The 21293-nt window shown below is 40.4% G+C and overlaps 1 protein-coding gene across 1 annotated transcript in view; it reads left to right on the plus strand.

Moving 5' to 3' along the window:
* Positions 1-15832, plus strand: part of MYPN (myopalladin) — an 85792-nt gene extending 69960 nt beyond the window's left edge. Inside the window, exons 12-19 of the mRNA XM_044236564.1 lie at positions 2466-2687; positions 3902-4051; positions 5326-5408; positions 6617-6743; positions 7934-8141; positions 9841-10006; positions 12403-12536; positions 15422-15832. Coding sequence (XP_044092499.1) covers positions 2466-2687; positions 3902-4051; positions 5326-5408; positions 6617-6743; positions 7934-8141; positions 9841-10006; positions 12403-12536; positions 15422-15591 — 1260 coding nt within the window. The 3' untranslated portion in view covers positions 15592-15832. The remainder of the gene's footprint in view (positions 1-2465; positions 2688-3901; positions 4052-5325; positions 5409-6616; positions 6744-7933; positions 8142-9840; positions 10007-12402; positions 12537-15421) is intronic.
* Positions 15833-21293: the final 5461 nt, after the last annotated feature.

Below are 21293 nucleotides of genomic sequence, written 5' to 3' on the forward strand. Positions count from 1 at the left end.
TGTGCTTCCAAATTTTATTTCAGGAACATCCTAATGCCATCTCCATGGAGCTCACCTAAATTATGAAATTGTGGTTAACTAGAGTCACAAGCTTACAGAAGGTCTTACCCTCAGCCCAAAGCCAGGGCTCTGGACTCCTCAGAGATGCAGTTGGAACAAGAGATTGCCCCCATGTCATCCCTGTCTTTGCTCATTATTCAGATACTCATTCAGCACCTGCCATGAAACAGACACTATTCCAGGTGCTGTTGATAACAGTGAGAAGCAAGATAAACAAAATTCTGTTCTTGTGGAGCTAAGATATTCAATCACTCAATCAATAAACAAACAAGAAATATACTGGATAGCAACCAGTACTATGGAGAGTATTAAAATGGGGAGTTCATTTACATGAAGTGGACTGGGAAGGCTGCTTTGGGAGGTGACATATAATCTTGATAGAATTCAGCAGGGAGAGGGAGTGACTGGAATTCAGGATAAGTCTTAGATTTAGGGTTTAACTTGGTAACTCCAAGTGTGGTCTGAGGATGTGTGGCAATCTGAAGGCTATCATGTCTCCACCTTGGCATAAGCACAGAAACTGAGAGTAACCTTTAAGAAATTTTTATAGCAATTTGACAGAAAAGCTTTATGCCTATGAATATAATAATTTTACATGCCTTATAAATTTCATTTTGCTACTCGTTCATTTTTATTTCACTTTATAAAATTATGCATTGGACATTTTTAAAAACCTGGTTTTCAAATGGAATATTACGCAGCCATCAAAACCCCAAAATCTTGCCACTTGCAACGATGTGGATGGAATTAGAGGGCATTATGCTAAGCGAAATAAGTCAATCAGAGAAAGACAATTATCATATGATCCCACTGATACAAGGAATTTGAGAAACAAGACAGAAGATCACAGAGAAAGGGAGGGAAAAAATGAAATAAGACAAAACCAGGGAGGGAGACAAACCATAAGAGACTTTTAATCTCAGGAAACAAGTTGAGGGTTGCTGGAGTGGAGAGGGTGGGAAGGATGGGGTGGCTGGGTGATGGATATTGGGGAGGGTTTGTGCTATGGTGAGTGCTAGGAATTGTGTAAGACTGATGAATCACAGACCTGTACCCCTGAAACAAATAATACATTATATGTTAATTTTTTAAAATCTGGTTTTCACCAAAGATAGTGCAAGAAGCACTGGCTTAACTATTTAACCAAGTAGGTGAGTCATGGCACCATTTCCTGAGATGGGAAAGAGTAGGGTAGAAGCATCTCTGGGAGACAGAAATCAAGTATGCTAAGTTTGAGATGCCCCTTGGGCACCCAAGCCATGATATAGAATCAGTTGCTGGGTATATGACTCTTATGATGTACAATAGATCATCGGGTATATGAATTTTGTGGAAAGATCAGGCTGGAAGATATGAATTTGGACTCATCAGCATATAGAAATGAGATATGATGAGACCACCTACCTAGGTCTAGGAGCTAGCAAAGGAGACTGATAAGGAGCAACAAAAGAAAAAGAAGGAAAACCAATAAGGTGTCATGAAAGCAAACAGAAGAAAATATTTCAAGAAAGAGAAAGCAGTCATCCTTGAGAGATCAGGTAAGGTAAGAACAGATAAGTGACAACTGGATTTGGTGAATTTGGAGACCCTGACAATAGTAATCTCAGTTGGGCGCCTGGGTGGCTCAGTGGGTTAAGCCACTGCCTTCGGCTCAGGTCATGATCTCGGGGTCCTGGGATCGAGTCCCGCATCGGGCTCTCTGCTCAGCAGGGAGCCTGCTTCCCTCTATCTCCCTCTATGCCTGCCTCTCTGTCTGCTTGTGATCTCTCTCTGTCAAATGGATAAATAAAATCTTAAAAAAAAAATAGTAATCTCAGTGGAACAGTGAGAACACAAGCTTAATTGGAGTGCATTAGTGAAAGACTGGGTGACAAGCAAATGATCCTGTAAAACTACAAAATTATTTCAGCTGGTTTTGTTGTGGTGAGAGTAGAGAGATGCATATGGAGTCAAGGGAGATTTATTCAAGACAGGTTTCATCAAGTATGCAGATGGAAGTGTCCAGTAGAGACAGGAAGCTGGTGATGCAGGCATGTCTCCAAATGCAATTCAGGATAGTTTTGCCATATTACCAGATAGGAAGTTCTACATATTGAAATGGACATTAGTAGTAGTAATGGAAATTACATTCCATCTTCATTTCTCTACAGGATGCTACTGGGGCTCCATACTCAAGGTGAGGAATCAGGACTCACTAAGGCAGTTTGGGATTATAGTACAGACACTGGCATCTCCTTTAGTGCTCTGTGGTGAAGAACTGGAAATGGAACATGCCTGGTTTATTGGGTTTCCATGATATATATTTACCATCTGAATCTAAAAAGTTCTATCCTCAAATTATACTGATAGACACCTTCTTTCTCACCCCTAGAATTGAAACTGAAACATGTTTTCCATCTTGACAGGAGTACAAAATTTCAAGCTTTGAGCAGAGGCTGATGAATGAAATAGAGTTTCGCTTGGAACGTACCCCTGTTGATGAATCAGATGATGAAATCCAACATGACGAGATCCCCACGGGCAAGTGTATTGCTCCCATCTTTGACAAAAGACTAAAGCATTTCCGGGTTACAGAAGGCTCTCCAGTGACATTTACCTGCAAAATTGTTGGAATACCTGTTCCAAAGGTAGGAGAAGTTGACCAGCTGGTGGGCCAACCAGCACAGAACCGCAGACAGTGCCTTCCAGAAAGTCTAACCAGATTCTAGGGAAGTATCTACAGAGGGAATAAAAACCACTACCAGAAAAACTAACAAAGCCCAGATAATTTCACTAAAATGAGACAGTCAAGGATAAGATCATTAAATAATTAGACCCCAAATAAATTAGACTTATGGGTAAGTTAGAATTTAAATAAAAGTTTAAAATAAGCTTCTTAGTCATAATCCTCCACTTTGGGCTATTGATTCTCTCAACCACCAAACTCACTAAATTGATATTTTTCTTTTTATTTAACACTTACTGAATACCCACAAAGGACCTGTTGTTGCACAAAGTAGCTATATTTGTATCATTACTGTCAGGTTGGTAAATGCTGAAAATGTCGTATCATTATCACTGACTGCAGAAAAATCTTATGAGTCACCAGATTTTTTTGGCAGTCAGCTGAAAGAAGGATTTACACCCGGTATGGCTGTGGTAGGGGATCTCTCCGCTCTACTTGCACAAACATTAGCATGGTGTTATCATGTATGGTTAGGTAACTAGGAAATGTGGAGGAGAACAGCTGCAGCCAGTACTCTAACCCCCCTGTCTTTGAGAGATCTCCTTGATACATGCAGAACTCAACATGAAAAATTATTTATTTAAATGTTTGCCAGATGAGAAATTTAGCCAGTGAGTCCTGGCCTCCTTCCACTTGGTATAAAAAACCATACTATCCTTTCAGGTAGAGTAAGCTATTGTAGACCTGGAGATCTGTGACTGCAGAAGACTTGAGCTTTTAGATAGGATAAAAGCTATCCTATCTAACCCTTTTAGATAGGATAAAAGCTATCCTATCTATATGGGGGGAGGAGGTTCATGCTCCTGGTTTTCATCATTTTGTTTATGAAGACATGTGTATTCCTTGGGGTGACTTTTTAAGTAATTATGAAGTACAATAAAAAGAGTCAAAAGCTTTATCTCAATCTTAAATCATACAGAATTTTAACTTAAGTATTGTATATGTATAATTGCAGGAGCCTATTACACAGACATTTTTAAAAATATTTTTTTCAAAGTGCTTTATAAGGGATGGGGCTCTTGCAGAGACGCCGTTGCCTCACCCTACTCCCTACTTCATTATCCTCAAAAGATGTGCAGAACAGTGTATGTTCTCCTCGATTATCTTTCATTGCAGGTTTACTGGTTCAAAGATGGGAAGCAGATTTCAAAGAGAAATGAGCACTGCAAAATGAGACGAGAAGGAGATGGGACGTGCTCTCTGCACATCGACTCCACCACCGGTGATGATGATGGCAACTACACTATCATGGCTGCCAACCCCCAGGTGGAGAAGCAGGGTTCTGCGCTGTGCTGCACTGAGGAAGGAGCACTTGATGTCATTGTGAATGAGACCTTGAGAAGTGCCAGTTACTAAGGATTGCTGAGGAAAATGAATGAGGAGCATTGTGATTGTGTGTAACTAGAGCACAGCTTAAAAGACCAGTTAGCCATGGATGGGTCACTCAAGTCTTGAGCCTTTGTCAAAGGACATTAGAAATATCTGTTCACTATGTCCCAGAGCTATGTCCCAGGGCTAAATCTTTTGTTTATCAATTCATTGACTCTCTTAAAGAGTCTATAAATCATTCTATCAAAGAATGATTTTTTTTTTTTTTGGTAAAAGTTAGAAAGCCATAATCTCTCACTTTTCTTTTCTTAATGTGATTTAGGATCAAGACTTAAAATTCCTCTAAAAGATATGACAGAATACATATCTTCAGCTACTACTAGAATACAAAGTGTAGAGCTATAATTTCTACTCACCCACTCTCCTTATTAAAATGTTAGTTTTGGGACACCTAAGTGGCTCAGTGGTTTAAGCCTCTGCCTTTGGCTCAGGTCATGATCTCAGGGTCCTGGAATCGAGCCCCGCATCAGGCTCTCTGCTCAGCAGGGAGCCTGCTTCCCCCTCTCTCTCTGCCTGTCTCTCTGCTTATTTGTGATCTCTCCCTCTCTGTGTCAAGTAAATATATAAAATCTTTTTAAAAAAATAAAATAAAATGTTAGTCTTGAGGATAAATCTCTATTAAGAAAAGTATAAAATACTTGACCATAGTCTCTGCATGTGGTCGCAGATAATGTTCATGGACAAGAATTCTAATTTTTTTACATTTGTGTTCTGTTCATTTCTCAGCTCAAAATAAAAGTCATCACAATGTTCTTTGAATTTTTTCCCTGGACTATTTTTTAAAAATATTTTATTTATTTATTTGACAGAAAGAGAGATCACAAGCAGGCAGAGCAGTAGGCAGAGAGAGAGGGAGAAGCAGGCTCCCTGCTGAGCAGAGAGACCAATGCAGGACTTGATCCCAGGACCCTGGGACCATGACCAGAGCTGAAGGCAGAGACTTAACCCTCTGAGCCACCAAGGTGCCCCTCTCCCCTGGACTATTAACAGTGATTTGAGGAGTCATATTTTATTGTTTTCATCCCCCACCCCCAAGTTTTCTTGTTCATAATAGTTGGCCAAAAGTTTCAAAATGGTTCCAGTCCAGAAAAATTTATATAAATTGAAAAAAAATGGGGAATTCTCTTATTTTAAATTCATTTTTGTTTCAGGGACGAATCAGCTGTTCTGGCCACTTGATGGTACAAAGTTTGCCCATTCGCAGTCGACTAACATCTGCTGGTCAGTCTCACAGGTAAAGACAGTAAGAATCTCCCTTCTCGAGCCCCTCCCAAGCACCCACCTACCACAATGAGCATCAAAGTGTTGGGTCTACAAATTGTTACTTAAAATGTAGTCCTGTACCTGCAGCATCATATCCCTTGGGAGACTGTTGCAAATGTGGAATCCCAAGCACCGTCCCCCAGACCTACTGAATCAGAAACTACATTTTAATAAGATCCCTAGGTGACTTATAAGCACATTAACTTTGAGACCCACAGATCTGTCACACACTCTTGACGGCTTAAAATTTGTGACCATCCATAGCACCTGTGCAGATAATATATAAACCAGAGTCTTGAATTAAATGACCATATTTTCTTTAAAAAAAAAGAAACTGCTAATGGTTATGTCTGTAGATTGAATATTTTTGTTGCTATTGTCCCCAGTATGACAATTGACTCTAACACAGCAATTGGCTTTCTCTCTCTCTGATTTTTACTAACCACTAAGAATTTAGACCCTGGCTTCCCCTTGAGTCTGATGGTGCCACAGAGTCTTAGCAAAGCATTCCATAGTTGCTGACATGGGTGAATTATATTTGACTTACCAAAGGAGCAAAAATAGTGACCCATGTTTCAGATACAGTATTTCATCACTGCTGCAACTATACCTTCTTCTTCGTTTTTTTTTTCCCCCCTTCAAGAACAGCTGTTACTGTTGGTCAGTCTTAAGCAGTTTAAGTTCCTGATCATCTTTAATAGTCTGCCATAATTTATAGCCAGGTTAAATTTTATTACTCAGAGACACAGGGATTGCAGCTGCCTTGTTCTGGGTAATAAACAGGACTTGTCTGTTGGCTCTCATTTGAGATTCGGCTTGAATACTGATTTATTTGTTTATTTTGAAACTTTTGAACAACTGGTCAAAGCCCAGTCAAGGGGAGCTGAGCCACTTAACCCAGAATGACTTCAGAGAGAAAGAAGCTAAAGCCTGTTTATTTAATTACAGATCTCATAAGATAATCCTACAGGGTATGAGATGCTTACCACCTTGCTTTTTACATAAGCGTCACACCATTATTTATTATTTTATCATTTGTTTACAGTCCAGCAGCCTCCTTCCCTACCCCACCCCCAAAATACCAGTTCTCCACAGTCTATTGCCATGCGTAAATGCTTGCTGTTGTAGGTTTATAGATTGGTTTCTGTGCTTAATGCCTGACCTTGCTTGTTTTTGTAGAGGAAGGTCCCGAGCACAAGAGAGAGACAAAGAGCCCCTACAGGAACGCTTTTTCCGACCACATTTCCTGCAGGCTCCTGGGGATATGGTAGCTCACGAGGGGCGCCTCTGTCGTCTGGACTGTAAGGTAGACTCTAATCCACCTCCTTGGTTCCAGATCTGTTCACATTTTGCATTTGTTTGACTTATTTTTTTTGTATTTGTTTTATGTTTTGTTTAGAGAAAGAGGGACTGGGGAAGCGAAAGAGATCACTTCTTTTCTCACAAAGCTTTTTCAGAACATTTAATCCCAGACCAAAAAAAAATTTTTTTAATGAAATTTTTAAGTCTTTATACCTTAATAAAATTACATTGGTGTTGTATCAAGTTGACCCTGCATTTGTAAAAGACAACCAAGGAACTGATGTAATTCAGACATTTTCCATGTAGTGCTGGGAAAGTCTTCATTACTATAAAGCCAAAAGTGTGGTTTTTGCATCCTTGAAGTGAGTGTCTGTGACATATAGGCTTTGAAAAAATTATAGTCAGGAAAAGATGGCTCTGAGGTGGTTTATGAAAACAGAAGTTGGTTTCTCATACAAACCAACACCCAGCAGCTTTAGCTATTCTGCATTCTAATTCTTCAGCCAGAAACTGTTCAGCTGAGCAGCGTGGCTATCCCTCAGTATGAAGAGAAACTTAGGTCACCTCTTGCCCTCCAGAAAAAGATTCAGAATGCTATGGAATTTTTAGATGCTAAGTGGTAAAGGCTTGAGGTTAATCATTCGTAGAGGTGGTTCTTACTCTGCCAATGGCTGCCTAAATAATATTTGGGATTGATTGTTACTTCTTCCACCCTAACCCCTGAAAGATTCCCATCCCGGTCCCATTTCTAGAGATTCTGACTTAAGAGAGTAAGTGGACATTGGCATTTTCAAATGCTCCCCAAGTGATTGTAACACAGAGAAAGGTCTGAGAACTCTAATGTCTGCCCTTTCCTTGGCTGCCTCTCGCTGATTCTCAGGTATGTGAGCAACATATCGTCTGTGAAACTGACTCTGCAGACCTATTTTATCTATCCATTTAGTTTTTATTTCTTACTTATTCTAATCTAAAATATAATCATCCCCTGAATCTGGGGTCAAACTACTATACAATTTAAATTAATACGGCCACTCACCCAGCCCCTCTTGTCCTGATGCCCCTACAGAGAGGTTTCTCTCCACCCCATGTTTTTTCTCACTACTTGGTGCCAGACAAGGATGAAAAATTCAGCCACCAAATAAATCTGCTTGTCATCAGTCTGTCATTTGCCTCAGCTGTCCTGTTATTTATTAGGTGAGTGGCTTACCACCCCCAGAGCTGACGTGGCTACTCAATGGCCAACCGGTGCTACCAGACGCCTCCCACAAGATGTTGGTCAGAGAGACTGGAGTCCACTCTCTGCTCATTGACCCGCTCACTCAACGTGATGCAGGGACCTATACATGCATTGCTACCAACAAAACCGGACAGAATTCCTTTAGTCTGGAGCTCACCGTAGTAGGTAAGGTTGGCTTCCGGGACCCCCAAGCATAACTCCCTTTAAAGTTATTGCCCAAATAAGCACAACCTCTGGCAGAATTCCTTAGTCCTTTGCCCTATCAAGTTTCATCTCCGTTTCTCCTTCACTGTAGTAAGGGCCATACTTCCTACCTTGCTTACGAAGACCTATCAGTAAAAACATAATATGGTATCTTATGCATATATGCATGCAATATATGGGAGCCATTGTAATAGTTAATCAATTAATTAGTATATTGACTACACGAAATTCAAGTCACTTGCCCTACCGTTCATCACTACTGGAACACACCAGATTCTTGTACCTACTCCAAGTTTCTATGCCTTTGCTTCACTGATCCTTCTACATAGAATATACCCTTCTTTGCCTAGGAACTTCCTCATCCTTTGAATTAAGCCTTAGAGAAGGCGTAATTCAAATGTCACCACCAAGGCATATCCTCCTCCGTTTCCTTAGCACTTAGAAAAGGAGAGACTCCTCAGAGCATTTGCAGCCTTCCATGTAACTATGATCTCCTAACTCAGACATTCTGACTTTTTCTGTGTCTCTCTAATGTCCGACTCAGCGCCTGGAACATGCACAGTGCTCAGCAAATGTTGAGTTGATAACTAAACAAATGAACCTTTACCTTTAAGGCGACATGAACAAAACACTGTAATGCCTACAAAAAAGGACAACAAGTCATCATCACTAGCTTGATACCTGCTCTTGGGGCAGGAGTCCAACCAGAACTAGATTTCAGAATATACGAATTCTAGTGCTGAGCTTCCTCCCATGTGTGGCCCTTACTGGAAATCAGGGGACTTCAGCATACTATCTTCTCTATAGGCTTGTAACTGCTCGCTCCATCTATCTTTTTCTTTTTCTCACTCTTAATTTTCTCTTACCCAACAGAGTAGGAAAAGCTCTTCCTGCAAGGATATATTGATTGCAAGCTTTTATTTTTCCCCCTAATATTTTGCAAATATTGACTCTGGAATCCTGAAATATGAGGTATCTTTGCCTTATCTGGTTCTGGCCCTCTGCCCCCCAAAAAGGCTTCCTTAGGAAGCATACTTAGTGGGTTTTTTTGTTTTGTTTTTAAGTAGTGTACTTCTGGGGCACCTGGCTGGCTCAGAGGAGAGTGCAACTCTTGATCTCAGATCTCAGATCTCAATCTCTTGAGTTCAAGCCCCATGTCAGGTGTAGAGATTACTTGAATAAATAAAACCTTTTAAAAAAAAGTGTATTTTTTTTCCTGTAGCTATAAACTTATTCAAAATAAAAGTTGAGGGAAAATGAAAACACCTTTTACAAAATCATCTCCTCTAGAAAAGAAAAAGGATAGATTCAGTACATAAAATCTGTTGTTTCTCAAAATTTACTGTTGGGAATAAAAAAGACTCCTTAAATTCCACAACCAACATTTGCACCCCCCCACACCACCTGCCCAGTGGGCCACCCAGACCCTGGAGTGTTGTCTCTCACACAATATGCAAAAGAGAGTCCCTCATTCCTATTTTCATCCCTTCCAGAGCTTTTATAAAAGCAATGATATTCACTTCGGGGTGTGAGAAGTTTGCTGAAGAGGAGGTGAGGTGGGGGGGGGTCCCCTCTGCTAAGTTCCAGAACTGTAATGAGTTTGAAGCATGAACCTCAAGGCACTTACTATTCAAACAAGAATGGCCCTTCTCTCATTCAGCCAAAGAAGTGAAGAAAGCACCTGTGATCCTGGAGAAACTGCAGAACAGTGGAGTTCCCGAAGGCCACCCAGTGAGGCTGGAGTGCCGGGTGATAGGCATGCCTCCACCTGTGTTCTTCTGGAAGAAGGACAACGAGACCATCCCTTTCACCCGAGAAAGGATCAGGTACAGGCTCGTTCCCAAGTTCAAAGGGACTTCCAAGCTTGGTGGGACATCCTAGGTACCCAAATAAGTCTGTCGTCTTTTGAATCTTGCTTCTTTCACTTAGCATGATGCCTTTGAGTTTTGTCCATGTTATTGTGCATATCAAGAATTTATTCTTTTTTGTTCCTGAAAGGCAGGCCATGGTATAGAGATCCTACAGTTTTAAACCTTAATTTTTTTAAAACCTTTAATTTTTTTCAGGATTAATTAGCAGGGCTTTTTTTTTTTTAACTCAGTTTTGTTAACATACAATGTTACATTAGTTTCAGGTGTACAATATAGTGATTCAACAATTCTGTATGTTACTAAGTGTTCATCACAATAAGTATACTCTTAATTCCCCTCACCTGTTTCACCCATTCCCCCATCCACCTTCGCTCTGGTGACCATCTGTTTCTTCTCTATAGTTAAGAGTCTGGTTTTTGGATTGTCTTTTTCTCTTGTTCCTTTGTTTTTTCTTAAATTCCACATATTGGTGAAATTATATGATATGTGTCTTTCTCTGACTTACTGACTTCTTTCAGCATTATACTCTCTAAATCCATCCGTGTTGTTGCAAATGGTAAGGTTTCATTCTTTATGGCTGAGTAATATTCCTCTGTGTATACACACACACACATGCATACACACACATGCATACATGCACACACACACGCATATACATACATTCTTTATCCATTCATCGATGTATACTTGGGTTGCTTCCATATTTTGTTAGTTTCTTTCTTTCTTACATGCCTTTATCTGGTTTTGGTATCAGGGTAATGCTGGCCTCATAGAATGAATTTGGAAGTCTTCCTTCCTCTTCTGTTTTTTGGAATATTTTGAAAAGAATAGATATTACCTCTTCTTTAAAATTTTGGTAGAATTCATTTGTGAAGCCATTTGGTCCTGGAGTTTTATTTGTTGGCATATTTTTTATTACTGATTCTATTTCATTGCTGGTAATCAGTCTGTTCAAATTTTCCATTTCTTCCTGATTCAGTATTGGGAGGTTATATGTTTCTAGGAATTTATCCATTTCTTCTAAGTTGTCCAATATCGGCATTTAATATTTTATAATATTCCTTTATAATCCTTTGTATTTCTATGGTATTGGTTGTTATTTCTCCTCTTTCATTTCTGATTTTGTTAACACTTCAATTTTTAAGTTTAAAATGTATAAGGAATTTGTGAGGATCCTGCATATTTTTTGTTACATATCTTCATATTAGTACCCAGGAAATCCCTTTGACAGTAAAAAGCTAAAATAAAATAAAGCAAAACAAAACATTAAGGCAGTAACTCCTTTTCTATCCATCACAACAGGGTTACTTTCAAAATAACTCAGGATCCAGTTTCCAACAATGGGTCCCTTGCTAGATTTCCTCTAATCAACCTTATCCTTGCCATTTTGGTTTTATGCCACGAGGGGGCAAGCAAACAAAAGCAGCTTATGTACAAAAGTTTCTACTGAGATTTATTTCTTCACAGTAAACTGAATTTGTTCCAGAGGATGTTGTAGCTGTCAAACTTTACAGGATTTTGGCATCTAAGAACTCTACATATATATAGGTCGAGAATTTTTTCTGGTAAAACTCACGCAAGCACAGAAAATATTCTTGAGTTAATGCTTCCTTCTAAATTAATGTAACGTGTTGGGGTGCCTGGCTGGCTCAGTCAGTACAACATGCCACTCTTGATCTTGGGGTCATGATTTCAAACCCTATGTTGGGCGTTAATAATAATAATAATTAACATAGCAAGTTAAACACAGCCTGAAGTTCTAGTGTAATTATCCAAGACTGCAATATGCAGCCAAGGGTAAGAACTACTGATGTGGATGAAACGGAAGGAATTTGCTCCTGAACTGTATTAAACTAAATCCTACACGTGCCCAATTGGTTACATTAAGAAATAACCCCTCCATGATAACAATACATCTATGCCTGTGTCCAATCTGGTTTGGAAAAGAGATTTTTCTGGACTTTGGTTGTGACAAATGGGGGCCCTTCTGGTGAGGAGAACAACTCCAAGAGTGGTAGAGCCGTGGGGAGGGCAAGAATGAGTCTCTGCCTGGGTTGTCAACCCTCCTCTGGGCCTCACTGAGTTAACTTCTGCTCTTTTGTAATTCCATTCCATTGTTCAGTTTGCCTTTGATAACTGCTTTATTTTTTTATTTTTATTTTCTATAAACATATAATATATTTTTTGATAATTGCTTTAAACTGACTTGCCCATCCCTCTCCTTAGGGTCAGGGAGGAGAGGAGATGCACTGTACTGCTGGATTTTCCCCAAGAGTTTCCCTGAACCCTGAACTGCTCAAGGCCTTCTCTGCCCCCAGGTACAATGCAGATATGTTCTCTTTTTTCTCCAGTATGCACCAGGACACAACAGGGTATGTCTGCCTCCTCATTCAGCCAGCCAAGAAATCCGACGCTGGATGGTACACGTTGTCAGCCAAGAATGAAGCTGGCATTGTGTCGTGCACTGCGAGGCTGGATATATATGGTAGGTGTAATGTCCTCAGTTAAACATCTGTGTGTGATAGACAGCTTAAAGCAATTTTTTTAAGGATAGGTATGGTATTTTTCCATAACTGAACTCGTTAGACTATATTTTAGTGCTTAAGCGATGGATTTTTAAAATAATTTCATCGTAGTCGCCTCAGGGCTTTTGTACACTTTTACATTTTACTTTGAGTTTAAGCTTCTTCAAAAAAAATGTCCTATAATGTTAGGAATTACAATTATTTCAGAGTTTAACTGTGTTTATGTTTTTGATCATCCAACATCTCCTGTTGTCTCCTTAATACCATGGGCCACCCACTGGAACTCCATCCCCACTGCCTGTCATTCCTCCCAAGCATACCTCCACCCTGCAGAATTTTCCTGTCCCCATTCATCTGTTAATTCATTCCGCAAATACTTATGGTGCCAATCCCACAACCAGACTAATAATAGAGAGCTGTCCCAATAATAATATCAAATGATGTTTGTATAATGACTTATAATTTACAAAATGGTATCCTTAGACCCTCCCAATTATTGCAACTGTTGTCACCCTCCTCTAAATGCTAAAGAAACTGAGACTCAGGGAGGTTATGTGTCTGTAGCCAGGAGGCAAATGCCGGCTTTTGTATCATTCCTTTGAGCTATGTTTCTAATTTTCAAAAGAATTTAACAAGCTAATCTTTATTAATGTAATATAATGTACTCTGCTCTTCTTCTCTATACTTTTGACATTAACTGGTATTTTTTTAAAGGCACATTCCTTAATCCAAAAGGGTGATTCTTTTTCTTCCTCTCCTTTAAAAAATTTTTAAAAGTAAATTAATAATTAATAAATTTCTTAATCACTACTGGCTCAACATGAGCAACCAGAATAACAAATAAGTCACTGTGTGTAGAACCTGAGGTCCCAACTCTTCATAGGTACATACTAGAAATTCCCTTTTCTTAGTACCATACAGGAAGAGCCTTGGCCTGCTATTTTTTCCCTAGGTCTAATATTTGGAGGCAATATATAGTCCTTCGTTTATTTTCCCTTATCTTTGGACTTGAAAAGAAATTCAACTGTGAGGGACGCTGACTCTAACGTACTTCCCCTGGTGAGGGGGTGGGAAGAGAAAGGCCATCGATATATTTAACCTAGGCGAAGTCCCCTATCCATTTCATCCATTTCCCTATGTCCGAGGGAGATAGCTCTCCAACTAAGAAACTCAGTATCAGTAAGTCCTGAAACTGATAAATCTTGTCCCAATCCTGCTTTCCACGTCCCAGTTCAGTTTTCCAGGCTCACCTCTCCCAGGCTCCTGTCTTGATTGAGCAGCACCAACAACAGGGGGTGCTGTCTCCTTGATTAGAACTTGGGAATGGAGGAGGGGATGGAGGACTTGGGCTGAAATCACTCCCCTACCCTCTCACCACCACCACCACTTCCTGCCTGTCTAAGGAATGGGGGAAAGCAGGTGGGCTCCCCTCTCTCACCTAAAGTAGAGCTTCTGATAGAAGCAACTGTAATAGTCTGGTTAAGAGGTTTGGAGCAGAGACTTAACTATTCACCGTGGCCTCATTGAGGGCCTGCTCTTCAGTGGAATCGCTGTAAGTTTTGTCCTCATTTCGGTAGCTTTCAAAACTTGATTTATCCACCCATTCAGAGGTATTTCTAAAAAACTGATTATTATCTAAAAAAAACTGATTCAAAATAATGAAATCAACAAAGGTCCAGTTTGTAAACAAACGTATGCTCAACAGGTCCATAGCTTTCTAGGATCCAGAGTACTCAGTCTCCCCACCTGGTGCTCCCCCTTCTCCACACCAAGGTCCCTGGAAACCTAATCAGAAGACTGCTTCAAAATTTCCGAATCAGACACAACAGGAGGGACAAAGCAATTTGGATGGATATTTCATTCAGGCGTGTTCAAGCCTCAGGATCATCTCTTTTAGACAATGTTTGCTGAACATGGAAATTTTGATATGTTCTTTTGTCCCTGAATCATGGTTGATTGCACATAAGTTACTTTTCAGTCTTCTTGCTATAAACTCATTTGAACCTGAATAAGGGGTGGATGGGTAGTGGCTGATTAGTGATTAGGGTGTGGGACAGGTACTTTTGGAGGTCTGGACCTATCTTTCGGCTTCCATTACCTCAGGTTTCTTGTCTCAGCCTTCTGAAGTACCTGCCCTTGAGAGTCTACAGCTCTTTCTACGCTGCCCCTGGGAGACTCCATGCTAGATCAGTGAGAGGGGACGTAAGAGGAGATATTTTGATAAATCACCCTACACATTTACTCTTTTTATTTTTTAAGATTATTTATTTATTTATTTGAGAGAAAGAGTGAGGCAGAGAGAGAACACAGGCAGGGGGAGCAGCAAAGGGAGAAGCAGGTTCCCCACTGAGCTGGAAGCCTGATACGGGGCTCAATCCTAGGACCCTGAGATCATGACCTGAGCCAAAGGCAGAACTGACTGAACCACCCATGTGCCCCACCTTTTTTTTAAGATTTTATTTATTTATTTGTCAGAGAGAGAGAAAAAGGGCACAAGCAGGGGGAGGGGCAGGCAGAGGAAGAAGCAGGCTCCCAGGACCCTGGCATCATGACCCAAGCTGAAGGCAGATGCTTAACCAACTGAGCCACCCAGGCGTTCCCCATACAACTACTCTTATAGTCCCAGATCGTGGGATTTGGAATTAGGAGCATAAGAGGTTCACGAGCCCAGTTTGCCTATTCCTGGCAGGGAAGGAGAGATTTTTTTTGTTCTTTGCAAATGACGCTTTTCAGACCCAGATATATTTCACAGAAAGTGTTTGAATGAGGACAGAATACACCCCTGCCCTGTACACACTCGACTGCATTCCCTTGATTGTAACATATTATTTGGTCCATTTTCCAGCTCAGTGGCACCAGCAGATCCCACCGCCCATGTCGGTCCGGCCCACTGGCAGTCGCTATGGATCTCTCACCAGTAAAGGACTTGACATTTTCTCTGCCTTCTCCTCCATGGAAAGCACAATGGTGTATTCATGTTCTTCTCGGAGTGTAGTGGAGAGTGATGAACTTTAGGAATGTCTGGGTGCCGGCTGTGTAAGGGGGCAGACTGTGGAGGGGGAAGGAGGACAAGCCAGACACAGCGGTTTCCAAGCAACTGGATTTGAGTGAGTTCCCATGCTGCTGGACCCGTGGCAAGAAGTGCTTCGAATAAGTCAGCTGGGAACTCTTGCTATCTCAGCTAGGGGAAAGATGTAGGGCTGTGCCTTTTAAAGATTCCAGCAAAAATGTGAGAAGATGATAACAGATGAACCAAAGATGTCATGAAGTCATCCACTGCTTTGGGAAAAAGCTAGCATGCTCCCCTGTCCCCTGCTATGTTAGGGATATTTATGTCCTATTAGGAGTAATGAGGGGCCATATGTTTGGACTGAAAGGAGTTAAACAGTAGTGACCTTAGGAATCACTAACTCACCAAACAATTAAAGGGAAAAGGTGGGGAGGTCTCCATTACCTTTCATCAGTTAAATCCGTAGCAGTAGTTTTAATGGATTCATTTAATCAGCTTCTACTTAGCCTTAAGAGATCGTGCCATACGACTCACAGATGTGGAGAAGCACTTTTGATTTACTTATCCTGAGTGTACTGAGCCACGTATTAAGGTGCCAAAATGTGCTTGAGATACCAAAAAATTCACTGAAACCCTCAATATTGCACAACACACTTGTTCGATAGCCAAAACAAGGCCCCATTAGCCTGTCTGCATCATTTTCTTTTGGATATAATGGTGAGTGGTTTTGCTTTCTGACTTTATACATCCCCAAATTCTAGAACTAAAAGGTTGCTAGTAAACCAACCAAAAAGAAAGCTTCCATGGGGTCACTTTTAAAGCTACTAGCTTCATTGCCGCTTGCAAAATATGCAAGAGTCGTCATCATCTGCCCCTCTTGTCTCCCCAAAAGGCTGGAAGTGTATGAGGCAGTGAGGGAGGAAGAGATGCCAACAAGGAAAGGAAGTGATGGGAGAGTGTTGTTTTTCACTTGCCCTAGAAGAGCAGTGGGTGTGGAAGGAGACATCTCTAATAGGTATGAACTGTGTTTCAGATAATTTGCATTTTCTATATGGAAAACATCATGCTAAAAAAAAAAAAATCATGCTAACCAGGAAAGTGGGAGGAAAGGGGAGTATGCATCTTTGTTCTAACCCACCTATTCAAAACCTGCCTCTTAAGTAATTTTTAGAACTAAATTCACTGTGATTATCCCCAGTGCCTAGAAGAGTGCTTAGCACCACGTAGATATTCAATAGATATTTGTTGGATAAATGAATCTTATATTAGATAGAGAAATCTGCAATTCACACAGCAGTCCAAAACTGCCCTGGGAATGGTCCTCACAGCACAGCTTGTTCCAGACTCCCCTGTGAAATGAATTGGAGGTGTCTGTTACCAATTCCTGGTGCGCAGGTGTCTGGTGTTCTCTGAGCCAGGCACCCTCAGCTAGTATCTAACTCCCATGAACAAAGAGTAGTTGTTTAGAAAGGTTTGAAATTTTCTTCACTTCAAGGCAAGGACTTACAGTATAAAAATAAATTCATTCACTCAAAAAAAGCATTTGTGTGTCTACTCTGTATAAGATGCTATGCTAGAGACTTATGAATAAGACACAGTCCCTGACCTCAGGGAGCTTACAATCTAGTAGGGGAGGTAAGATGTAAGGCATAAAGAGTGCTGCTTTGGGGGGGGGAAATCTATTCTTTATCAAATAGAAGTTTCTAATTCTCTTCACGCTATTTTTTATGACTTTGAAATCATCTTAATATTTTCAATCTTTATTTCTTAATGAAACAAATGCCACAGATTACATCATTAAGAAATAAAGGTTTCAGTCAATTATTCAGTGATATTATTAGATTTTTGTTTTCTTTTTTCATGTATTCAGGAGCAATACTAAAAATACAGGCAACTGTAATGACAACATACGTTTCATGCAGAATGCATCCTATAAAATATTCTGTTTCCGGGTGGGCTTCTATTATGAAATCTCTTCTACCCAAAGAGGACTTTCTAACTCCAGGATTGTTCCTTCTAGGTCATTCACCTGACCTTCCTATCACATCTATTTCTGTAGACCCTAAGTAGTTCTCCTATGAAAGGATATTTTCCACCTCTGTATGTCTTAGCTTTCTAAATACTTGTTATCTGTTGCCTTTTAGTGTTCACCAGAGAATTAGGATGAGTATTATTCTTGACCACTGGATGGCGCTGTCTAACCTAAAATATAAGAAACCTAAAAATTCCTGAAATTGGAGACACTGGATTTTGTCAATGCAGGGTTTCTGAACCTCAGAATTATTGACCTTGTGGGGTGGATCGTTCTTCATTGCAGGGGCTGTCCTGAAAAGTGCAGGATGTTCGGTAACATCACTGGCCTCTAACTGGATGTCAGTAGTATTAGCAGCTGATCCCCACGTTGTGGCTACCCAAAATGTCTCCAGACAATGCCATATGCTTCCTATGAAGCAGAGTCCTTCACTGTGTTGAATAAATCAGTTCCCTGCTTTGGGAATTCCATTAGAAGTCAATTATAATGAGGGATACGTATATAAGAAATTTTGGTTCGGCTGGATATGTTTGGTCTCAACATGTCCCAAATCAGATTCATCATCTTCCCTTTCATAAATCATTCTTCAGCCTCGCTTAATGATTTCTACTAATGGCTCCATCACATTCCTAGCGATCCAGATAAAAAGCATCCAAGTCACTTTTGCTTCCTCTCGCCAATCCATCAACAGATCCCATTAATTCTATTATTTCTTCTACATTCAGCCCTTCCTTTCCATCTCCCTGCAGTTCTCCAGTTCAGACTTGCATTACTTTATTAATTTCCCTCAATATTTCTGATTTCAACCATAACAAAGGACCTCTAAGTGCCCTTTCTGCCTCTGTTCCTGCCATTGCTCCCATTCAAATCCAGCCCAGATCTCAGTGTCAGCTCTTTCTTCCTGAAGTACTGCTCTATTCATACTCTTCCCCAATTTCAAACCCCCCAGTGGCTCCCTGGAGCCCATCAGGTACCCTCTCTTCTGCCCTGTTGTATTCAAGGCTTGTTCCAATATGATGCCAAAACTTTTCAACCCATTCCTCAGAAAACACACCCAATATGGCAGCAAACCTAACACAGGCCCCTGCTTTCCAGTTCCTTGTCTCTCTGTCACTTCTGCCTTGGAAGACTCTCTCTCCCCAGCCTCTACCCATGGCAATCTTAGCTGTTCCTTAAAGTCCATCTAAAAATGCCACTGCCTCTGGGAACTATTTTCTGATCCCCCAGGCCCCACCCAAATACATTCTACTTTCTTAGAAAACTTATAGCAAGTTTCTTGAATCTAGAAGAAGAAAAGATGGCCTTGTATAGTATTTTATATAAAATATAGCCTCTCTATACCTGCCTGTCCCCTCTGCTTGCACTAGCCAGTCTTGCCCACACTAGGTTTTAGCTATTGTTGGGATGGACTGTGTCGAAGTTTGTCATGTACCTTATATAGAGTAGGCACTCGATAAATATTCATTGACCTAAACTGAACTTCAAATTTCTAGGTACGTCAGTATGTTCCCATACAAAGTGAACTGAGACTAGAGAAATGGTTCTTAACCTGGGCTGCATATTGGAATCTCCTGAAGAGCTTTTAAAAATCTTGATACCCAGGCCACAACCCCAAATCAGTTAAGTCATAAGCTCCGGAATTGTGGCATAAGCATCAGGATTTATGAAAGCTTCCCAGGTGATTCCAAAGAGCAGCCGCATCTACGGAGAGTAATTTCAGAACTTACCCAGAAAGGTCCAAGGGGATGCAGAGAGCATAAAGCTGTAGTTTGGGCACCTGGTGAAGAATATACTCCCCTCTGTGGTACATGCATGCATGCCTAGACAGTAGGAATAAACACACACTTTGGCCTTATTGGACCCTCCTATTTTGTGCAACACTCATTAGACATGTAGCATTCATAAAGCCCCCAGAGGAAGCTCAAAAACCTGCAAAAATGGACCAGGGAAGGAGAGAAAGTTGATGCAATTTGTCTGGTCCTTTGTTTCTAAAAGTCACACTGGTCCCATAAGCACTCTCCTCTCCAAACAATTTGAAGGGCTTTTCATAATTTGATTAGTTGTGGAAATGGGGATCAATGTACCCTTCTCTTTTTATTCCTCACTTAATTTTTGTAAGCATTCAATGAGAAATTGAATAGTTGAGAGACCAGCAGTAGATAGAGCTAGAGCTCTGGATGAAACGAACCACGGAGAGTAATACCTATAGGAGTCAAAAGCTGACTTTTATAGGGACAGGTTAGTTTGAATAATCTTCAAACAACAAATGGGTTGCTTTCCAGATGTTCACTTGTAAATTGGTTGTTTAAAACTCAGAATATATTTCCTTACACCCAAAACACAATGCTAGATTCCCAAGTGAACTCAGTAAACCCAATTTAATTCGTGACTGAGTTATAATATCTATTACATCTGATTGGGTGATGGTCCCAAGAACAGGATCCAGGCAAAGCAGCCCATAACGTAAGAGGAGAAGAGAAACTACTTCCTCCTTTTTTGTGTCTATCATGTGGTCTAAGGTCCTTTGCATCTATCCCCCATTCTGTGTTTTTCTTCCCAGATGCCCTGTGCTCCATGTCCTATAACCCCGCTCTGTGGTAACCCATCCCATCTCAGCCTGTCAGCATGCTGCTTGCTCCAAAATGACCTAACTCCAGTTCCAGGCATCTCAGGCCGATGGTCAGAAGAAAGCAGTCCAACTGAATGAATTCTGATTACCTGAGAGTCTTTTAACTTCATAGAGGGGCTGCATTCTTTTTAAGCAGTTGCCTTCTTACTCCCATCAACTTCTAATTGACAGAATTGCTAACGAAGTAAAAAAAAAAAAAAATCAGGTTGGGAGGGGGAGGTCTAGAATACTAACTGGGTCAGACATCCAAATTCTTGTTGATCAAAACCTCCTCCTGTCTTCTTCCTCCCCACACATTCCCAAAGTACCTTCCAAGCTGAGATCCTGGCCTGAGTCTGTTTGTATTTGGGCTATTTATGAATTGGTTGTAAACTCAAAGGCAAAGTTCCTAATAATGACCTTTATTCAAGGTCCCTTCCAGGGTCCTTGGGTAACCTGGCCTCAAAGTATTTCTGCTTATGGTTGAGTAGAAAATCAATGTGCCTTACCAGTCAGACGAACAGTTACTTCAATTACAAGAAGCTTTTTGAAGTCCTTTTCACCACTAATCGCCTTTTCTTGTTTTACGTGGATCAAGATTTTAGAAAGTTAATTACTGAAACACTGCTTGAAGAATGCCAAACATCTTCTAAACTTTGACAATGCAGTGGTCATCAGTATGCTAAAAAAAAAAGTTGCTAATACCATGTTTTTAAAAATCTGTACAGTGCAAAAAAAATGCATATTTGTTGAAATTATGTTTGCCTCCTATTTCTAATTATATTAGCTAGCACACTTGGTATTATAGAATGATAAACAGGCCGCCTTTTGTTAATATGTAAACAATGGCCACCTCAAACTCCAAAAAGCAGTAGCCTTGAAATTGCAAGAAGTAGAGAAAGAACACACTTGCAGTCCTCTGAGAATTGAGCCCAAAATGCTAAGAGTAAGCATAAAGAGAATGGCGGTAGTGTAGAGGCATAAAAATACTAATTTACTAGAAGATTTTAACATAGGAGTAATAGAAAATGTTTCCCTAACAATAAAAACTAAAAGAGTTCAACACT

Source organism: Neovison vison, chromosome 2 (assembly GCF_020171115.1).
Source record: "Neovison vison isolate M4711 chromosome 2, ASM_NN_V1, whole genome shotgun sequence".
NCBI lineage: Eukaryota > Metazoa > Chordata > Mammalia > Carnivora > Mustelidae > Neogale > Neogale vison.